This window comes from Podarcis bocagei (genome assembly GCF_964188305.1).
Source record: "Podarcis bocagei genome assembly, chromosome: Z".
NCBI classification, from domain to species: Eukaryota; Metazoa; Chordata; class Lepidosauria; order Squamata; family Lacertidae; genus Podarcis; species Podarcis bocagei.
In genome coordinates this window covers 49,630,626-49,652,809 of record NC_138140.1, presented here as the reverse complement: position 1 = coordinate 49,652,809, position 22,184 = coordinate 49,630,626, and the positions used below count along the sequence as shown (strand labels likewise).

Sequence of the window (22,184 nt, the reverse complement as noted above, 5' to 3'; positions counted from 1 at the left end):
GAGAGAGAGAGAGAAAGAGAGAGAGAGGAAAATGGAGGCTGAGCAAGGTGGGATCACTCTGGTGCAAGCCCTTTCTGGCAGCATCTGTGGAAAGGGCTGGTTCCCTGGCAGAGCGAAGAGGCTGTGTTTGCTTTCTGTCCTCTCCCTCTGGCCCTGAGACCTTATTGGCCCCAATCATCCCACCTTTCAAATCACCCTCTTATCACACAAATCTGGGGGGAGGGAGCGGGCTGCCCATTTCCCTTCCTGGCTCCCCATGCCCCCTCCCAGGGGAGGCAACGCAAACCACAATGGTTTATTCACAAGGTGGAACGCTGGTCCTGCGCCGGCCACCCCTGGCCCTATTCCATCCTGGGTCTGGCTTTGGAAGTGCAGCATTTTGAGACTCAACCGAGCTGTGCGTCCTGCCAAGTCCTCAGGGTTTCCTCATGCTGGCTGCCTTGCTGGAAAAGTCATTGGTCTGAGCATCAGCCCGGGGTCTCTCTGGATGCAGGTGGGTGGGCTGGGCCTCTTTCCCCACACCCCTGTGCCAGGAGCTGCCCCCCCCCATTGGCTCAATGAGGCTGGAGGTGAGGAGGTGGTTCTGTCGGACTCCTGTCTCTAGCTTCTCCCCCTTGCAGACATCCGAGACAGTGGGGCCAAGCCGGTGATGGTGTACATCCATGGCGGCTCATACATGGAAGGCACAGGCAACATGATTGACGGCAGCGTGCTGGCCAGCTACGGCAATGTCATCGTCATCACCCTCAACTATCGTGTGGGAGTGCTGGGTATGGATCCAATGGGCCCGCTTCACAGGGGGGCAGAGGTGCTGTGGGGGGCAGGGGGGAAAGAGGTGCTGCAGTAGGCCATGAGCATCTAGATGGGCAGAGATGCTTTGACCTGTGCCTTCAAGACCAGAGTGGGTCAGAATCTGGATGACCCAACTTCCCTGCTGGGCCAAAGGCATGCTGGTTTCCTTGTGGCTTCTCTTGACACGTGAGAGCCACATTGGTGGATGGCCACAACCGCAGCCATTCAGCAAGTTGTCCTTGCCTATCTCCATCACATCCTCGTAGGCTCCTTTCCATGTTGGGAGCAAACTTTGCAAGGATGAGGAAGGGAGTGACCTGTTCTGCTCTGCATGGAGCTGGTGCCTGGATACAAGCAAGACTGTTCAAACCCGCCTTCTTCTCAGTAGCCACCCCTTCCCCCCAAATGCTATGCTTCATGCTGACCCCCACCACCCCAGGACCTGGCCTGGCGAATTGAACTGAACCTTTTATCGCTTAGAGCCTTAGCTCTATTGCAGTCCGATACCCACAGAAATATGGCCAATTTTAACACATTGCACCAGGAACATTCCATCAGATGATATGCATAAGGAAAAGAAGGGGGAGAATTAAAATAAGACTTCCTCTCCAGAACAAAAGGGACATCATATAAATTAGTGCATGATGGAGCAAAAGAACATCCCACCCGCCCTTCTAGGTTGGTTTGTTTCTAATGTCTCGCCCTTAATTTTCTAGCAGCCAGAGCATTTTGCAACCTCGATACTAATAAATACACCATCACCTCCTGGCAGTGTACATATCTGTGAAGGGTGGGAAGGGCATGTCTGACCAGGTGTTTATTCCAAATGTTTGAGGGGCGCAGACATTGCCCCAATGATGTTTCCTTGGCAGGGTACCCTCTTGCCTTCTTCCACCCCTGCCCAACTGCTCCACCTACGTGCCAAAGGCATGTTGAGAAGGTGTGGGGGAGGAAGGTCCCCTGCCCCATACCTGCTGTCTAGCTGGCGTGGGGGCATTTCTCCATGGGCAACGTGTCTCCAGCACAGACCCTCCATTTCTCTCCAAGCTAGAAGCTGTGGCAGTGGCCGCCGGCTGTGCAGAAGGGCGTTAGGTCCCTTGCTTGGGAATTCTTTCTCATTTACACATCCTGACACAGCACAGAGCAAATATTGATCTGCGGTTAAATATTGAATAAACGTGTTTACTCACCTCCTCCCTCCTGCGGGGCCTGGCAAGCGCCGCTAATGAGCTGCACCAGAGGGAGTATTCTATGTCCCCATCGCTGGGGTGCAGCCAAGCCTCCTCTGGAAATGGACTGGCAATGGCTGATCGCTAAAGGGGCAACATTGCTAGACCTTTTGGGGGACCTGAGGCGGCTTCCACGTTCCTTTGCATTCTGAATATGGGCCTTCCCTTTTCCCGAAGGGAGTCTTGCTCACTGTACCCTGGAGCTCAGTCTGCCATACAAAAAAGCAAACAAGCCACCCTCCCTAACAAGTCCCTGCCCGAGGACCTGTTTCTTCTGCACCGGAAGACAGAGGGATCGTGGCCACTGTTCATGGCAACTGCATCTCTGATTTTGTGGGTGCCTGTGTGGTAATCTGGAGCACTGTCTGGAAATAAGATACATTTGCTACTTTAAAAGAAGATTTTAGTAAGTTGCCAGCCCTTCTAAGCAGGAGCACTAGGGTCAACTTGTGCATTTTGCATCCCTAGCAAATTAATGTTTGTTAGAGACATTTGCTCTTAAGATATATATCACATACAATAAATAAATAAAAACAAGTATCAAACAGCATTCATAACTACATGGGGAGGAAAGGCCTGGGCCAGAAACCAAAGGAAATATCCACCATAAAATCAGGGTAGAAGAACAAACCCCACCTAGCTCATTATGATTCATCTAGTGTTCAAGAGCTGCTTTTCTACTTTTCTAAATGTTGCCCAAAAGCGGCCTGTAGGAAAGTATGTCTATAAAATATATCAATTGTTCCAAAAAAGGGGGAAAGGGCATCCAAAAGGAACCAGATAAAAATTCCCCCAACAGGCTAGCTGCTTTGTTCAGTGCGCCAAAGTACGGAAAGGCTCTGACCTAGTTAAGGCCTGGAGGCCTTAGATTCCCTCAGCAGGCCCAAGATGGCAGAGGGGGCCTGGGTCAGCTGTGAGGGAATAGAGGACAAGTCTTGACCCCAGACAAGGGTCTTGTTTCCCTGCTGCTAGCTGCCCCCTCTCACAGAGGCTGACTTGTTTTGACCCAACACCCACACAAACACGAACCATCAGTTCTCCCAAAATACGGTGGCTCGTTCCTGAGGCAAGCCCTCCAAAATGGCCGTACGCCGCAGGCAGATACCAAAAGAGCCACAGCCGCATGCAGAGCAGACTGCGCCCATTTGTTCTTCTTGGCTGTGTATGCACCGTACATTTAAAGCACATTAACTCCACCACCACCCAAAGGAATCCCAGTAACTCTACAGTTTGTTACGCATGCTGAGAATGGCAGTTCTGTGGGGGTAAATGACAAGTCCCCAAGATTCTTTGGGCCCGGGTGAGGAGGTGTGCTTCAAATGCACGGTGTGGGGGATCTCTGCAACATTGAGAGGGGATGGAGGGAAGGGGTCAGTTGCAGCTGAGAAACTGGGACCCATGGCAGTGGCCTTTGCCCTTTGTAGTGCGTAGCATGAGGGACGAGGGCAGGCGAGAATTGCCTTGGGGCCAGTGCTGCCCATTTTACTACTATCCTCTTGCCTGCAGGATTCCTGAGCACCGGGGACCAGGCTGCCAAGGGCAACTATGGGTTGCTGGACCAGATCCAGGCTCTGCGTTGGATCAGCGAAAACATCGCCTTCTTTGGCGGCGACCCCTTGCGCATCACTGTCTTCGGTTCGGGCATTGGTGCCTCCTGCGTCAGCCTGCTCACGCTGTCGCACCACTCCGAGGGTAAGAGACCGGTGTCATTCCAGCACCCACTTCTGTGTTTGCCAAGTAGGTGGAGTGCGTCGGAGAAGGGTTTGGAAGGATTTAAGGCACTTGACTTCCACCCAAACCCAAGGAATCCTGGGAATTGTAGTTTGTCGAAGGTGCTGGGAACCGTAGCTCTGTGAGGGGTAAGCTGCAGCTCCCAGGATTCTTTGTGCACCTCCCATTGATGCATTACTTCCTCTTGGAATGGCAGGTTCCAGGGTTCTTAACCGGTATGTGTATGCCTCTTTGCTCTTGTTGTTAAAGTAATAATAATAATAATAATAATAATAATAATAATAATAATAATAATAATAATAATAATATCTTTATTGTCATTGCCCCCTCTCGGGGACAACGAAATTACTTGGCTGCTCCATCCACCCAGGTAGGGCACTCCACACAAAATCAAATCAACTATAAAAACACTAATTAAAACAATACAGTATAAAACAGCAAGGAAGATTAGATGACTTTCAAAGTCCAGGCTTCCCATTCAGGGCCGAGATCGCTCTGGGGAAGAAGCTGTTCTTAAGATGGCTTGTTCTTGTCTTCATCGTCCTGTATCTCCGTCCCGACGGCAGGAGCTCGAAGAGACAGTGACCAGGATGCGATGGATCTTTTACTATGTCCAGTGCCTTCCTATGGCACCTTGTGGCATAAATCTGCTCTAAGGTGGAGAGTGGGCAGCCAACAATGCTCTCTGCTGCCTTAACAACTCTGCACAACCCCAACCTGTCCCGGGTAGTACAGCTTCCGTACCACACACATAAGCCATAAGTGAGCACGCTCTCAATGGCACAGTGATAGAAGTGATTCTGAATTAACGCTCACATAATCTTGACTGCAAAGATATACCATAGGCGTCGGCAGATCAGGCTCTACTTGTAGAGGTTTGGGCGATTTGCAAGGATTTCTGACTCCTAATTGTTCTAACAAAATCAGTCACAAATTAGTGCCCTCCACTCAAAATGAGACTGTCAAAGAGACCTTGGAGTAAATAGGGGGGAAAAATTTGTGTGGAAATTTGTAATGTTCTGTTGAAAGCCGCCCAGAGTGGCGGGGGAAACCCAGCCAGATGGGCGGGGTAGAAATAATAATAATAATAATAATAATAATAATAATAATAATAATAATAAAATTATTGTTATTGTTATTATTGTTGTTATTGTTATTATTGTTAATACAGTGGCCTTTGCTCAGTCCTGGTGTTCAGAACAAAACCCCGTTTTTAACCCAGCAAGTGCTGAGAGGCACCATGCCCTTAAGTGTGTGGCTCTTGTAACTTGGTCCAGATCTTGGAGATCTAAGTAAAATGCAAAGTAGATTCAGGAAAGAAGGAGTGGCTCATGGTAACAAAGGCTTCTGAAAGTGTCGGCACTGAGGGATCAGGAAGTGCCTAAGCTGCTCCTCTGCTTTACAGGAAACGGGTAAATGAAATTAACAAGCAATCTATCTGAAAGGTTGCATAGGTACAACAGTGCAAATCCACATGTGAGAGGCAGAGGACAGACAAAGTATTTCTTTGTGCAGTGCATAGTTAAACTGCAGGACTTGATCCCAAAGGAAGCAGGGATGGCTACGAACTTGGATGGCTTTCAAAGATGATTAGACAAAGTCGTGGAAGATAAGACCATCAGTGGCCACTAGCCATGATGGCTCTGCTCTGCCTCCACTGTCAGAGGCAGCAATGCTTCCGAATACCAGTTGCTAGAAATATCAGTGTCCTGCTGGCGGGTTTCCTGCAGGCACCTGGTTCTTCTTAAGTTCTTCTGCACGTTTGTAATATATTTTAACCAAGTTAAAAACTCCTGTTTGGAATGGTTTGGAAAGAGGGTTAGCATTCTACATTTGATATTTCTCTTAGAAAACCTCTGTAATGAGGATGATTCTCCGGGTGCTGAGTTTGGTGCCCGGTGCTGTGCTTTGCACACTTGCAAAGAAATGAAAACACATTTCTTGCTGGTGTGGAATGGTTTGGCGGTAGAGTTCAAATGTGGCAGAGGGAACTGTTCGTGTGAGAAGAAGAAAAAAGGAGCTGGGTGGACTGAAGATGGTCTGAGGACCTTCCTAGGGTCAGATTCATACCAAGCATGAGGAGTTGAACAGAGGCATGCAAAACTCCTGAGCCCCAGAGGGAGCCACGCTAAAAGAAATGTTGGCTGTATAATGGGCCTAAAGGGGAAATCAGCAGCAGTGATGGGAAACAGCTTGATAGCCCATGAAATAGCCAAGGCCGATAGGGGTTAAAAGTGCTGTAGAGGCATTTTTCAAGTCTAAAAAGAACAGCTGCAGCAGGTCAGGTCTGTTGTGAGATGTTTCTGCTCAGCTTCGGCAAAGAACCAGAGCAGCCCATCCATCCATTCCAAGTGACCTTGTAAAACAGGTCTGGAAGCTTGCCATGCATAACTAAGGAAGCTGTGAACAAAATACCTGCTTAATATTTTATTTTTATTTGTATTTTACAAAACCTGTAGGGCTGACTAATGCAATACTCAAGAGTTTTAATTAGGTCAAAGGCTTCACGCTCTCACTTACTCTAAATCCTGGCTGGCAGGTTGCAGTGAGAGTATCTTACAATTGAAGCAAAGGTTGGGCAGAATGAGGTTAGTAAACTGACCGTGCAAACCGGCAGAGCTGATTCAAGGCTAGGTCATCAAGAACATTCTGTCTTAAGACAGATGGGTGCCAGCATCAAGAAAATCACAGGCACCAGTACAAGCCCCGGTGGCACTATTGGTACTGCTGTTGTTTGAGTGTGAACAGTTGTCAGCAGACCCTATTGGGCAATGCGTGTGACATCACCAAAGACATCACATAGCAGATACATCAGTGCTTTGCATAACTTTTTTAGAAGGATAAAAAAATTCCTTCCAGTAGCACCTTAAAGACCAACTAAGTAAACTTAGTTGGTCTTTAAGGTGCTACTGGAAGGATTTTTTTTATTTTGACTATGGCAGACCAACACGGCTACCTATCTGTAACTGTTTTTTAGAAGGGTATTGGGTCCATGTATTAACTGACCAAGCAATCATATGATCTGTTTTTACAGATTGAAGAAAGTAATGCCATGCCACTTTCCTTCTCAGCACTGTCTCACAATTTAAGAGCTATTTTAATTGGGCCGCAGTTAACTAGACCAGAAGCTGCTTGACTCTGGTGTAGTTAATTTCATCTTTCCATTGACTTGTTTGGGGCTAGGAAACAGCTGCAATGCAGAATTAGAAATTCTGCTAGGAATTCGAATTTGCAGGGTTGTTGTTGGTCTTCTGGAATGTGACCTATGTGTGCATGAGTCTCTGGATGCATGTGTGGAATGGACTGTGCTTGTGCCTTGTGCTATTTTCCAGAATGAAAACCCAAACTGGCTGCTGCTAAAAGAGATAGAGCAGGATGGCAGGATGGAGGCTGTCAGTCATTTCTGTCTGTGAGCTTGCACTATGGAAGAGGCTGACTTAGAAAAGGCGCATAGCTTAGTGGAAAGCATATCATTTGTGTGCCTAAAATCCCAGAATCAGTCTACCCCAGTTAAAATGTTCTTGGGCAACAGGGCTAGGAAACACCTTTGTCCAAGTTGACCTCTGAGAACCGTTGTCAGAGATGACAGGACCGAGCCAATGGAGGTGACCTAGATATAAGGCAGTTTCATATGTCCTTATATTTATGTTTTAGCAGCAGTTTTGTAAATAAGGAGAAGCATTAATGAGTCTTTCATGATCCATGATTCTTTGCCTTTCACTGCATGGATCTTCAGAGGTGTGTGTGTGTGTGTGTGTGTGTGTGTGTGTGTGTGTTAATGGAATATGTAAATGGAAACTGAATTAGCAAGACGGGAGTGGGGCAACGGCAGGTAGTTCGTATTAACTCTCGCCTCGCGAATTTTTCTAGACCCTGTATTCGTCATCTGAGGCTCTTCTCTGTGTCCTCCCCTCCCTAAGAGGTTCAGAGGGTGACAACACAATAGTGGGCCTTTTCTGCAGTGGCTCCCCATCGGTGGAATGCTCTCTCTAGAGAGGCTCACCTGGCGCCATCATTGCAGGACTTTAGGTGCCAGGTGAAAACTTTCCTCTTTACCCAGACCTTTGGTCATTATTATTATTCTGTGTAAATTATGTTTTTAATGTTGTACACCACCCTGGGATCTTTGGATAAAGGGTGGTTGTATTATTATTATTATTATTATTATTATTATTATTATTATTATTATTAATAATAATAATAACAACAACAACAATAATAAAAGGTCACCCATAATGTCGCTGATTACAGGGGAGGGCATGTCTGCACTGTGCTGATAAATGGTGGGAGCCCATTGCTCATGTTGTACATGCTGAACCCATCCAGGATTGTGTTCTCTCTCTTTCCCGCTGTTGCTCTAAAGTATTAAACTCTGGTCAAATTCCAGCCTGCAGAGCAGAGGCCTAGAGCATTCATTCATTTATATGCCTCCTTTCCGTCAAGGCAGTTTTCAGCTTTAAAATACGGAAACAAATACATGGTATAAATCACAGAGTGATATGAGTCCCCCTCAGGCCAGCTGAAAGCCTCTTCAGGAATGGATGGCGCATGCTTCCTGAACTTGGCCCTCCTTTCGGTCAACAACCCCATCACACATTTTAAGCGCATGGCTTCACCCAAAGAATCCTGGGCACTGTACCTTACCAATATAGCTTACTACACGTTCCAGCACCCTTTGCAAACTACAGTGCCCAGGATTGTTTGGGAGAAGCCATGTGCTTGGCATGCGCAGTCTGGTGTCTTACTTCCCCACAGATCTTCCTTAAGCAGCCCCAAAGAAGTTGGAGAGAGGCTGCCGCCAATCTCTCTCTGGCCCGTTGATGGTTCTGTCAGGAGCCAGCAATATACCTCTCATCATCCTGGGCTTCCTCACTTCTGCCTGCAGGGAACTGATTCCAAACAGGCTCTTGTACGTCTGTGGTGGAACCTCTTCGCTCTTTACCGAGGCTCATAAACCAGCAGGCGCAGGAAGCGTCTCTGCCACTCCCCCTGCTGCTGTCGTGCAGCTTCTGCAAAACTTGTCACTCAAGCTAGAGGCGGTATCATCCTGTGCTAGCAAAGGAGGCTGGCAGGAATATGCCAGACTCGGGGAATAAACAGGCCTCTTTGAGCCAGCCAGGGGAGGGGACCAGGAGTAGGCAGGAGGGAGCTAGCAGACCATTTTCTAATGGCATGGCAGCAGGTGTGGGGTGCCGTCCCCTACCAGTGCATGTACCGGGGAGAATGTTTCCTTTTGGATATTACCTCACTGAAAGGCAATATCTGTTATCTGTCGAGCTGGGAAGGCAAAGGATGCCCCTGTGGCCACTGGAACCCAATGAAACCATGCTGGAGAAGTATATATCGGAAGCAAAAAAAAGGGCCGACATACAGCTTAGTGGTGAGGACAAGGTGGGCAGATACAAGGGACAGTTTTAGCACATGGCTGCTTTTGTTATGCTACAGGGATGGGGAATAATGCTCAGTTGGAGGACCACATCCCTTTCTGTGCTGCTTTCCAGGGGCCACATGCTGGTGGTGAGCGGGGCTGGAGGCAAAAGTGCACAGAGCAATGCACCTTTGTGCGGTTGGGTAGTTTGCATGTGCATGCATGTCCGTCCCTCTCTGTCCTCCATGCAGGCAAGCAAGAGTCCAGACACATTCCATACACATTCCAGCCAGGCAAAAGCATCCAAGGAGGAAGGTGCAAAGCAGGGGCAGTGAGGAATGTGTCCTGGGGAGAGTCCAGGGGACCTGGAGGGCTGCCTAACTCCCAGGGCCCTGAGCTTCCCCACCTTTAATTTAGTGAGCGCACAGAGGTGACCAAACTACTGCATAGTGAACACTTCCTTGCCCTGGGATCCTTGAAGTGATCCTTTCAGGGCCAGCCAAGAGAATGGGGGGAGAAGATGTTGATGCAGTTTAATGAGCCCCACAAAACTATTCTCACCACCACCCTCTTTCAGAAATAGCTACACACTTGGCCCTTTTCTCAAGGACCTTTTGATGCATCTGTTCTGCAGCAGAATTGACACAAACCTTTGCCATTCCTGAGAAAGGGGGCAAGTTGGCTGCCGGGAGGCAGCCCCTTTGCTGGAGACAGTCAGTGTCCCACTTGTGCAAACTTTCCATTTTGCTTGTGGGGTTTGTTTGTTTGCTTTTGCTTCATCTGTTCGTATTGCTCACTGGCTTCATCACAGGTGTCACAACCACGATCCACAGCTGAACATAGTGGAATCATTTCTCTTCAGCCAGGCCTTTGGCTGTTAGACAATCTATGGCCTTCTAAACATGATTTTTTCTGTGTGTTTTCTAAAAAATATTATTTATGAATTTTGTGTTTTTATGTTGTAAATGCTCTGTGATCTTTGGACGAAGGGTGGTACATACATGCAATGATAATGACAGAAATGCAGTAAATATTCAAAGAAAGCATTTGAGATATGGTTTCATGGTCATGCCTGCTCATCCAATCAATTGGCAAGGAGGTTGTTTGTTTGTTTTTAAATCACGGCACATTAACTTCTGGTGTGTCTCAAGGGTAGGTGTGTGGAATCTGGGACCCTCCAAATGTCACTCAACACCAGCTTCCATGGTCAGGAAACATGAGGTTGTCCAGGAACATGTGGAGGGCTCCCAGTTCCTTCATCTCTGTCCTGGGAGCTCAGTATTATTGGCTACTTGGTTGCAGGCTATGGGTTCCTCTCTTTAATTAGTGGGCTGTCAGCACCTTCCAAACCTGAACTCAGGAGGCAAAATGCTCCCTCCGGTTCCAGCCAATGTGTATACAGGAGAGGTTGAAATGTGATCACCTACATTTCACATGTCAATAAAAATCACATCGTTCTGTATTTTCCTGCAGTGGTGGCAGGGTGTGTGTTGAGGGTGGGGGCGATGCTTGGCAAGTGAAGGATGTGAAGTTCAATAGCACGAGCTTCAGCACACCGGCAAATCTGGTCCTGGGCACAGAAGAGGGGAAAGGAGGGAGCGAGCTGGAGCCTGGTAGTTCTTCAGAAGGGCAGTATGGGAGAGGCACACCCCCGTGGCGTGCCGATGCAAAGGACAACCTGGAACGATTCCCCAGCAGATCGATGTGGCTGCACAAGGAGATTTCCTAGCAGCCTGGAGATTTTATAAAAGCAGAACTTACAGGAAACGGGAGGCAGTACATGTGACTAAGGAGAAGGAAAGCACAAAGCTGTCAGGACTGCATCCAACAAGGCGAAGGCCCAAGATGAGTCACAGTGAACAAACGGCATTGGTTTGGGAGCAGAGAAAGGGAGACGTGTTAAGTGCCAGGGGGCCAGAACTAGACAGTGACGTGATGAGAGCTCCCAGTGACTTTTTCTTTGGTTAAAAACAGACACACACACACCAAAAAAAAAAAAAAAAAAAAAAAAACACCACGTGTGTGTGCACACATATACGGGGAGAGAGCTAGCCTGTGTGTTTGTATCTGAGGAAGAGAGATGTGTCAACTGAGGATAGAGCCCTGTGAGAAGGGCTTCACCAAACCTGCAGTTCTCTTGGGGGGGGGGGGAAATGCAGATACTTATATTGTGTTTTCCATAATAGCTCCTGGTAGAGGAGGAAGAGTGGATTTTTATATTGGGCCTGTGGGGTGGGAGGGGAGGGTTTTTAAAAACAACTGCCCTCCCCCAGTGCTGCTCCCTATTCCACCCTCCTCCCGAAAAGGCACTGGAATATCTGTTCATAGGTCAGAATTCGTGCCCACCTAGGATGCCCCCCCCCCATTGATAGGAAAGTGTCTGTGTGTTTGCTTCTGTTGTTAATGGGCTTCCAAAGTTTCAACTTGCTGCTTTTGTTAAAAAAATAAGCCCTCAAACAGTAGCTATGACTTTGCTGATATGATCAGCAGAAGGAATGGACCCACAGTCCTCTTCTCATGGCATACATGTATGCATGTGTAGTTTATTTGTATATTTTTCCACAGTTCAAACCACGTTCAAGGCGGCTTGCAACATGAAAGAAAATACATAGCTGTGACATAACAAAAGCAATAAATAAAACGTTTAAAAAATGCATAATCAAACTGAACAATTTTCACATGTTCATCAAGATCTAAAATAAAGATACAAATAATAGCAATAACACCTCCCTCCCAAAAAAAACCCCACTCCCTAAACAATGCCCCAGCCCAAGTGTCTTTTCAGGAGCCTCAACTTTTGCAGTTGGAGTCAGTCTGGGCCCCGGCCTCCCAGTCCAGGTGAGAAAAGGCCTGCAAGGCAGGCAGCAGGTCTTCCAGGACTCACAGCCCTGGGAATACCTGGGAATTGCAGGTGGGGAGAGTGCTGTCTGTTGTGCTCAGGCCTGGTGTATGGGCTTCCAATAGAGGCCCCCAGCTGGCTGCTGTGAAGTCATGGTGCTGGACTTTGGCCCAATCTAGCAGCCAGGCCCTCATTATGTTCTCATGGCTGGGGCCAGATTCAAACCAGGGATTTCCCCCAGCTCGTAGCTCGGTCTCTTTAGCTGCCCCAGCCTTGCGGGAGCCAGGATGCCTTCCAAGCATGCCCAACTGCACTTGAGTGGCTGATTCAAGACCTCCTCCACTCGGCGGATGTCCTGGAAAGCTTTGGTATAAGCCTTGCGATGACGCAGCGCCCTTGCAACGGTTGTTAAAATACCGACAGAAAATGTAGGCGAGAGGCAATTAACGCTGACGAGGTATGCAGCTGGTTGAGAGGATATTTTGCAGCAAGAGAGAGTGTGCTTATAAATAGACATCTACCCCCCTCCCCAGGTCGGGAGCCAGGGGGCTTCTCCATCCAGAGAGACGAGGCCTGGCCTCAGTTCCCTGTGTGGCATTGCTCTTTTGGGGAGCCCAGGCCAAGCGCTGAGCGCTTCTGCGGCCGCAGAGGGAACGCTGCCCTCTGGCCCCTTCCCCCTGTCTCAGCTGCGGAGGCTGCCGTTTCCTGGGGCCTTTTTGTATTCAGAGGACAAGCTGCATGGAAGGGGCCTTGGCACCCAGCCCAGCATTCCTCTGCCAGCCCCAGGCCCTTTGTGGGCCTGCTTCCTAGGCTCTGCGTTGCCGTCGCCGCCCCCCCACCCCCACCACCGCCCCTGCTGCTTGTGTTCCCTCCAGCAAAAAGGCTTCTTTGTGCCACTGGGCATTGGCACGGAGCGGGGCCCAGCTGGGCAGGAAGCGAGGGCTGCTCCCGGTGGGATGCACAGGGTTAAGTGGTGTGGGGCTTTAACCCCCAAGCCGCCAGCCTGCAGCCTCCAAGAGCCCTGCCTGCAGGAGGGAGGCCGCTGCCAACACCCCCTCCTCCCCTTCCTGCTTATTGTGGCGGGCGGGGCAGGACGGAGCCACACTTGGCCCTGCCTGAGCATCCCGCCAGAGGCTGCTGCCGATGGGTTAGTGAACACTGGGGGGGGGGGAGGCTTAAGCTAATGCCCCAGGGTGCCCCAAACTCTGCAGCCAGGCCAGCATCTAAGAAGAAAGTGGCACCCTTTCTTCCCATTTCTGGAGCCCAGCAACAGAAAGAGGGGCTGTTGGGTGTGTCTTGTGGCTTCTTGTGTTTCCCAGAAATAGTTCAGGAGAGGCCAAAGGTCCGCAGGGCAGCATCAACTGTTCTCTCCCTTTAGAGCTAGCTTCTCGCAGAGGCTGATGGCTGCCACATTGTTTGTGGGCAAGAAAACAGGGTGGCATATTGTTTGTGTGTTTGTATGTGTGCATATATCATTTTTATTAAGTCTCCAGCAATATTTCAAAGCATTTGTCACCATATACATTTTTTAAAAAACATGCAAGTTCCTTCTTGACTTCCCACCACCCTTCCTTTCCTGACGTTTGGTTTATACTCCTTTTTATAAGCTGTTTCGTAACACATGTATTTTCATTATCTAAACCCCGCTACCATTCGATCTTTCATTCATCTGCTGCTCATATGCCAAATCCCGCCCACAACTTCATAGATTGCTGATATTTTGGTAGGTGATCCATCAGGGGTCTCTGTTCCACCATAAACACTCTTTTCATGACATCCTCTTAATTCAGCAGTCAATTCTGCCGTTTCAGCACTTGTGGCAGGGTGGCATCCTAAGGGGCTCCTCAGCCTAGGCAGGAGAGAGAGAGAGAGAAGGTTGATGTTGATACTCAAGCCTTTTCTGCTCACCTCTGTGTCTCCCACCTGCAGGCCTCTTCCAGAGGGCCATCATCCAGAGCGGCTCTGCCCTCTCCAGTTGGGCTGTCAACTACCAGCCAGTGAAGTACACCAGCCTGCTGGCTGACAAGGTTGGCTGCAACGTGCTGGACACGGTGGACATGGTGGACTGCCTGCGGCAGAAGAGCGCCAAGGAGCTGGTGGAGCAGGACATCCAGCCGGCACGCTACCATGTGGCCTTCGGGCCCGTCATTGATGGGGACGTCATCCCTGACGACCCTGAGATCCTGATGGAACAGGGCGAGTTCCTCAACTACGACATCATGCTGGGCGTCAACCAAGGTGAGGGGCTCAAGTTCGTGGAGGGCGTGGTGGACCCGGAGGACGGTGTCTCGGGCAGCGACTTTGACTACTCCGTCTCCAACTTTGTGGACAACCTGTACGGCTACCCTGAGGGCAAGGACACGCTCCGTGAGACCATCAAGTTCATGTACACGGACTGGGCTGACCGGGACAACCCCGAGACGCGCCGCAAGACGCTGGTGGCCCTGTTCACCGACCACCAGTGGGTGGAGCCCTCAGTGGTGACCGCTGACCTGCATGCCCGCTATGGCTCCCCCACATACTTTTACGCCTTCTACCACCACTGTCAGAGCCTCATGAAGCCGCCCTGGTCCGACGCCGCCCACGGGGACGAGGTGCCTTACGTCTTCGGGATCCCCATGATCGGGCCCACCGACCTCTTCCCCTGCAACTTCTCCAAGAACGATGTCATGCTGAGTGCTGTGGTCATGACCTACTGGACAAACTTTGCCAAGACCGGGTAGGTTTCCACACACACCCCTTCCCACCCCAGGGGCCAAGTGGGTGAGGGGTACCAGTCATCTCCCTAGTGGACAAACCTCAATCAAAAAAAGATGTGAGGGGGGTGCAGGACAGGGATATGTAATGGTTGCAGGGGCTGTGTTACTTGCAAGCTGTAGACACCTCCTGCCATGCTGCCTCCCTGTGCAAAGTTGTGCATTAAACAGGTTGGTTGATTTTGGTGATGGGGCAGGAGGTTGAGACAAAGGCTACATAGGCTGTGTAGGCATGAGGGTCCTAGGTCTGCTCCCTACCTCCTTCAGTTAAAAGGGTTTCAAGTCAAAGAGGGCCACTTCCCATTGGAGTGGGCAGTACAGAATAAAAAGGATCAACCATCAGGCTAAGCAAAAGGTGGTTCCTCAAAAAAAGCCTCGTCTCCATCTGCCAGAGCAGGGGTGGGGAATCTTGGTCCCAGGTGTGGCTCTTCAGGGCTCTCCATCTGGCCCTTGGGACTGTCTCTCCAGGCCACACCCCGCTATGGCCCTCCCTCTCATCCCTAGTGCTTCTGATTGGCTGGAACGTGTCCTTGAACTCCGGTAACATCTCAAGCATGTTTAGATGGAGGGTGGGGAAGTGAATGCACAGCTTACTGGACAGAGGTTAGAATCACACATGTTGCTCCACCCACTTCACCTCTGGCCCACCCATGAGTTGCATGTTTTCCTCAGAAGCTTGCCTGAAAAAGTTTCCCCATCCCTGCCCTAGACTGAGCTCAGATTTACAGAACCAGGATTTCAGGGCCTGCCATTTAAATCAACCGCCTATGTTTTAATAGCTTGTTGCTTCTGCTTTGGTGTTAACTACCCCGGATAGGCCACTTGTCTTCCTAAGGCCTCTGAAGCTGGCATAGTGGTTCTTTTTCCCTCGAGGGCCCAGCTGGCGTAGTGGTTAAGAGTGTTGGACTAGGATCTGGGAGGGCAGGGTTCGAATCTCCACTCAGCCGTGAAGCTCACTGGGTACAACCTTGGGCATCTTTTACCTTAACCTACCTCACAGGGTTGTTGTGAGGATGAGGTGCGCAAGAGAAGGAGCACCACGTACGCTGCCTTGAAGTCCCGAGGAGGAAAAAGTGGCATATAAATGTGATATATAAATAAAAATCTGACAGTCTTTTAAAATGTATCTGTGAGAGGGTGTGTGTGTTATTGTTTTGGTTTAATTACCGTATTTTTTGCACCATAACACTCATTTTTTTCCTCCTAGAAAGTAAGGGGAAATGTCTGTGCGTGTTATGGAGGGAATGCCTACGGATGGCGGGGGTATCTGCTGCAGTCGTGAGCAGAGGATCCATGGTTCCCCTTCCTTCCCTCCTCCGTGGCTCGCTTTGAAACAGCAAAGAGGGAGAAGAGCCGCTGAGTGGGGAGGAGAGAGGGACAGAGAGCCTGGAGAGGAGCCGCTTACAAGAGTGTAAGCGGCTCCTCTCCGGTTGGTTCCTTTAAAGCAAGCAGGCTCTCTGTCCCTCTCTCCTCCCCACTCAGCTCGCTAAATAGCAGCAAAGTTTTTCAGCTCGCTAAGCCAGGGATGAGCGGGGAGGAGGGAGAAAAGCAGAGCCTGCTTGCTTTAAAGGAGCAAAGTGGGAGAGGAGAGGAGCCTTCTCCCCTTAAACCCCTCTTCTGCATTATTAGCAGCATCCTTCTCCACACACCCCATGCGTGTTCCTTGTCCCTTGAGTGCTTTTCCTTCCCTCCCCACTTAAAACGTGGTTACAAAGCACAGATCCACATGTATCCTCAGGATTTTTGCACTGGGTCACCCCAAATTCACCATCAGATCACATAGCATGTCCATGGCTACATCTTGCACCAAAAAAATCGCGCACTCACTGTGGTGCAAAAACGTGGTTACAAAGCATGGACCCACATGGATCCTCAGGATATTTGCATTGGGCTACCCCAAACTCACTGTCAGATCACATGTCTGTGGCCACAGCATGAACCACAAAAATCATACATCCACTGTTTCGTTTAGAATATTTTTTTCCTTGTTTTCCTCCTCTAAAAACTATGTGCGTGTTATGGTCGGGTGCGTGTTATATATAGAGCGAAAAATACGGTATTTACTTGTGCTTTAGCTTGTATTTTATTCTGTGAACCACCCTGGGATCCATTTATGAAGGGCGGTAGATAAATTTAATCTAATAATAATAATAATAATAATAATAATAATAATAATAATAATAATGTTGTCCAAAGTCACGTTGCTGACTTTGTGTTCCCTCTTTCTCTCACACTTCCAGGGACCCCAACAAGCCGGTGCCTCAGGACACCAAGTTCATCCACACCAAGGCCAACCGCTTTGAGGAGGTGGCGTGGTCCAAGTACAACCCCCGCGACCAGCTCTACCTGCACATCGGCCTCAAGCCGCGCGTGCGAGATCACTACCGCGCCACCAAGGTTGCCTTCTGGAAGCACCTGGTGCCGCACCTGTACAACCTGCATGACATGTTCCACTACACCTCCACCACCACCAAGGTGCCGCCGCCCGACACTACCCAGAACTCCCACATCACCCGCCGGCCCAACGGCAAGGCCTGGAGCACCAAGCGCCCAGCCATCTCCACCGCCTACACCAGCGAGGGCTCACAGGAGAAGTGGAACCCGGAGCAGGACGGGGCGGGGACCCTGCTGGTGGAGAACCCCCGGGACTACTCCACCGAGCTGAGCGTCACCATCGCCGTGGGTGCCTCGCTGCTCTTCCTTAACGTCCTGGCCTTCGCCGCCCTCTACTACCGAAAGGACAAGCGCCGGCAGGACACGCACCGTCAGCCCAGCCCGCAGCGGGCCGCCAGCGCCGCCAACGACATCGGTCACACCCCAGAGGAGGAGATGCCATCGCTGCAGGCGAACCAGGCGCACCACGGCGACTGTGAGGCCCCCCATGACGCCCTGCGCCTTGCCGCCTTGCCCGACTACACGCTCACCCTTCGCCGCTCGCCGGACGACATCCCGCTCATGACGCCCAACACCATCACGATGATCCCCAACTCCCTGGTGGGGCTGCAGACCCTGCACCCCTACAACACCTTCGCCGCCAGCTTCAGCAGTACTGGGCTCCCGCACTCACACTCCACCACCCGGGTATAGCCTGCCCCAAGCACCCGTGCACTCCCCATGCGCCCTCGCTGGACCTGGCACTGCCGGGGGGAGGGGGGAGTGGCCGCAAGGTGTGGTGAGCGTCCCTGGACTACTCGCCCTTTGGGGATTTCGTTTGTATCAAGTGCTTTGACTCTCCTGGAGGCCCGGCAAGGGTCTTGGCCGAGCAGAAGGGGGCCAAAAACTGCGACCAGAGCCGCCTCGCTCCCTGCTCCCGAGTCCAGACACTGTGCAGGAGGGGATCGGGGAGCCCTCTGAGCCTGCTGGAGGCCCCTCCCGGCACCTCCCCAGAGCCACAGGGCACCGCCTGGGGAACCCCAACTGTGGGCCTTGGGGTGGCTCCTGCCTGCCATTCCCTCCTTACCACTAGAGATTTACCAGTCAGTGCCATGGGAAAACAACTCTCGTGGGCTGAGTTGCCATGCCGAGACAGCGACTTGGGACCACATGCCAGGGAGCCCTGGGCAGGTGCAGTCTGGTGCCCAAAGCCTCAGTGCTGTGTCCTGGATATGTAGCCTGCGCTTGGTGCTGGGCCCAAACAGATGCTGTCCAGATGGCTCTCCTCCCGTCCCCCGCCCCGTCCCCCGCAACCCTCACGCCTCTCCTTCGTGTCGTGGAGAAAACTTTTTTCCTGTCCGTCTGTTTCTTTCCAAGAGACGTTTTTTAAGCAGATCTTTAGTTCTTTAAAACACTAACGGAAGACGCCGTGTTTTGTCCTTTGTAAAGATTTTAAACTTAAGTGTTCTTGATATAAAAAAGCCAATTAGACACACACACACATACACGCCACAAATACACAAACACACACACACAGAAAGAGAGAGAGACCCCTCCACATACACTGGGAAACACAGACATGCACCCGCCAACCCCATCTGTGCTGCAGCCCCCCTCTGCCCACCCCCGTGGCCCTGCCAGCATTGACCTGTGCCAAACCGAGAAACCAGCCAGACTTCCCTTGGGGCAGCAGTGGCCCCCAGCAGGCCACCAGGTCCTTTTGTACTTTTGATATGCCCTTCCGCAGCCATTCATTCCTGTATGTGACAACCAACCAACCTGTGGCCTGGAGGCACCCAAGGGACGGCCTAGTTCCTTCCGCCTCCTGCCTCTCCTCCATGCTGCCCACCCCCCAATTGCATTGGCCAGCCTGCCCCATTCCCCTCCCCACCCGCTGTGCCAAACCTCCCGTAGTTTTCAAACCCCTTTTGGAGCTTGGCCAAGCCCACCCTCCCATCCCCCTCAACCGCTCCCTGCTCCAGGCCAGCCGGACACACCTATCCTGGCCTCCCCAGCGCCTTGCTTTCTTGGGTTGGATCAGGCCAATGGACCTCAGTGGCATTAGGTGGGGCAGGAGAAGGAGGAGGCCAAGGGCAGGCTGGGCACAGAGAGGAGCAACTGGGAGGGTTGGGCAGGGGGGAGGGCAGTGTAAATGCAGTGTGTCCAGGGAGATGGCAGGGGTGCTGCGTTGACGCACAATTGGCTTTCCTCGCCCACTGCAAAACCCAGGTGCTCAAGGTCATGAGGGAAGGCACAGAGGGCTGCGTTAGGTGGGTGTGGGGTGCTTCTGGCAGAGCTGGCAGAAACTCAGCCGCCGGCCGATCCGGGGGACTGGGGTGCAGACAGCCCAAATATGGTTGGACCAGGGCTTGGACGTTCGGTGGGGTGGGGTCTTGGAGGTCTGGGGAGGGGAATGGGGGTCCTGTGGTGGAGGCAGCACAGCCCTGCCGTTGGGCAGCAGGAGCTGGGCCCAGCTTGTGGCAATGGGGTGGGGCGGGGGCTGCGCAGGATTAAGGAAGAGGCAGAAGCACCGCCCAAGGGTCAGATGGACACCGAGGCTGGGGAGACTGCAGGGGTCACCCACATGGGGACTGAGCCGGGATGGTTTGTTGCCGCTTGTTTGCCCTCCCCCCCCCCCCTTTGGAAGCTGCAAACTCAACTTCAGGGGGCAGAGGGCATTTACGAGGGCTCTAGACCTGACCTGCCCCCCTGTCCCGCTTCAGAGGGTACCTTTCAGAGCCAGCAGCGAAAGGTGGGGTGCAGGCGAGCGGTTCTGGCTGAGAATGTATTTACGCGGCCCTGTCAATCACCTGCGCAGAGGAAAAGAAATCCAAATAAAGCGGAAGGGGTATTTTTAGCTGTCTGCTGTCCTGTCTGCTTCTTGGGGGGGCGTGGGGGTTGGCACAGCAGGGGGGGGAGGACCATGGCTCCCCGTGCTCTTTGTTGTGGTAAGAGGGTGGGGGAGCAGTGCAGCAGGGTCCATCTGGGCCCCCAGAGAACAACCCCTGCTCCCCAGAATTGCCCCACATCCTGGTCAGAGGGTCAGAAGACCATTTTGACTTAACAGAGAACAGAGAAAGCCACCTGAGGCTGAATTGGTCCACCTAGCGAGCATCGCCTGCCCTGCCTTGCAGAGGCTGTTCAGGGTTCCACCTAGAGGGCATCTGTGCTTGGAGCTTTCATTGGGAATTGAACCCCTGGGACTTCCTGCACACAGATGCTGTGCCACTGAGCAATATGCTCTAAAAACAGCCTAATCGAGGAGGACCACCACCGCCCAGCAAGAGGGTGACAACAAAGCCCAGAAATAGGAAGCACCTTTTTAAAAGTTTTTTAAAATATATAAAAGTGCATGAATAATGAGCATACCTTGCGCCCTGTGGTTGCCTAGCAACCACCCCATCACACACAGAGAGAGAGACCCAATATCCCATCAAGCACAAAGATGACCAGAGATTGCTCCTTGCCTAGAAGCACAGAGAGAAGTGAGAGACGCTCCACTTGGTTGCATGGATGGGAGAAAGAGACATTTCAGTTTTCAAGGCCCTGACCCAAACATTTCCACGTACTCCAGGGGCAACCCCACATTATTGCTCCTTCCACCCATTTTTTACCCCTTCAAGCCTAGGGCAAAGCTTCACCTGTTGAGTTTCTGCCTGCCCCACAGCTACTGCACTTTAGTAAAGCAGCGCTGCCCCCACTGCTGTTGTGTTTTCTTGCAAGAGATCCGTCTACACCAAAATATGCCTGAGAGCAAACGTGGTGATTCTGTGTGTATCTGGGCATGTGCAGCTGGGCCTGTCTAGGAGCAGGGGGGCAGAAGCATTGCACCCCTCCCTCCCTCTGTTCTTGCATCAGCCCAAGCGAAAGGGGCTCCCGGGTCCCTCAGCACATGCACGCACAGATGCTCTTTCCCTGATCTCCTTTCGTGCCCAGCCAAGGAGCTCCCGGTTTCATTTCTTTTTAATGCAATTTCTAATGGCGTTTCCATGGCAACCAGGAATTGAGGGCTGAGTCCTCTCCCAGCGAGCACATGGTCCGTTGCACCGGGCGAATGGCGTGGGGTGGGGGAAGAGGCAGGGAGCCGGGCGCACACTCTGCACATGCATGGACTGGCACTTGCCTATGTGTATCGGGGAAGGGGTAGCCCCAGAGGGCCGAAGGAGTGGCCCCTGATTCTCAAGAGCAAGGGGGCCAGGATAGGGAAAGGATTGCAGGCAGGCAGCTTTGGGGGCAGCCCAGGCTCTGCCAACTACCCACTGCTACAAGGACACTTCCTGGGACAGGAAGCTGCCTTCATTCCAAGCCCATAGGCCCCTCTAGTTCAGTGTTTCCTGCACTGACTGGCAGCAGCCCTTCAGGGTTTGAGACAGGAATCTCTCTAATTCAAATAGGTTAAATTGGATATATTGAATAGTACAGGTGGAATATGCAGCATTTAAGGGTAAATATGGAAACCATGGAGGGGGAGGGCGATAAGTCAACAGATAAAGCAATTTACAGTTTATGTCAAAATATGTAAAGATATTTTTGTGAAAAATTAATAAGATTTTTTTTAAAAAAATGAAATGGGAGTCTCTCCAGCCCTGCCTGGAGATGCCATTAAGAATCGTACCTGCGACCTTCTGCATGCAAAGCAAAAGCTCTACTGCTGAGCTACAAATCTTAACCAACACCATAGGAGCCATGTCCTAGGGGCCAAGGTCCTTTTGGTCCCTGCAATAAAATATTTGAGCAGACTGCCCCCTCCCAGGTTGAGGGGCACTGCCATTCATATGGTATGCATGTGCTGCATCTTGTGATTGCTTATGTGGAGCAGGCCTTACCTGCCCCACCCTAATATTTTATTCAAGTAGGCACCCCTGCCCCACACATCCCCTTGCACCAATTTGAAGAGATCAACTGAATGTGCATTGTAGGAAGCCCTGCTCCAGTTACCACCTTCTTCTTTCTTCTTCTTTGGCGATCACTTGTAGCCGAGTAAGATTGTCTTCCATGAACACGGTTTTAACAATGAGTCTGTAAGTGACTGTGGAGGCCAATTCTGGACCCACACGTCCTTCCACAGTGGGGACATTGGTTCCTGGGCAGGAGTT

The 22,184-nt window shown here is 51.2% G+C and overlaps 1 protein-coding gene across 6 annotated transcripts in view; it reads left to right on the top strand.

Annotated features, from left to right (window-relative positions):
- The window catches only part of NLGN3 (neuroligin 3), a 67,059-nt gene extending 48,548 nt beyond the window's left edge, over positions 1-18,511 (top strand). For 3 of the 6 annotated variants that reach the window (XM_081180426.1, XM_081180428.1, XM_081180427.1), the window contains 4 exons: positions 621-770; positions 3,528-3,713; positions 13,889-14,678; positions 16,956-18,511. In XM_081180426.1, the coding sequence (XP_081036552.1) occupies positions 621-770; positions 3,528-3,713; positions 13,889-14,678; positions 16,956-17,802 (1,973 nt within the window). In that variant the 3' untranslated portion in view covers positions 17,803-18,511. The remainder of the gene's footprint in view (positions 1-620; positions 771-3,527; positions 3,714-13,888; positions 14,679-16,955) is intronic. The other 3 variants (XM_081180429.1, XM_081180431.1, XM_081180430.1) reach the window with 1 other exon arrangement.
- The last annotated feature ends 3,673 nt before the right edge of the window (positions 18,512-22,184 follow it).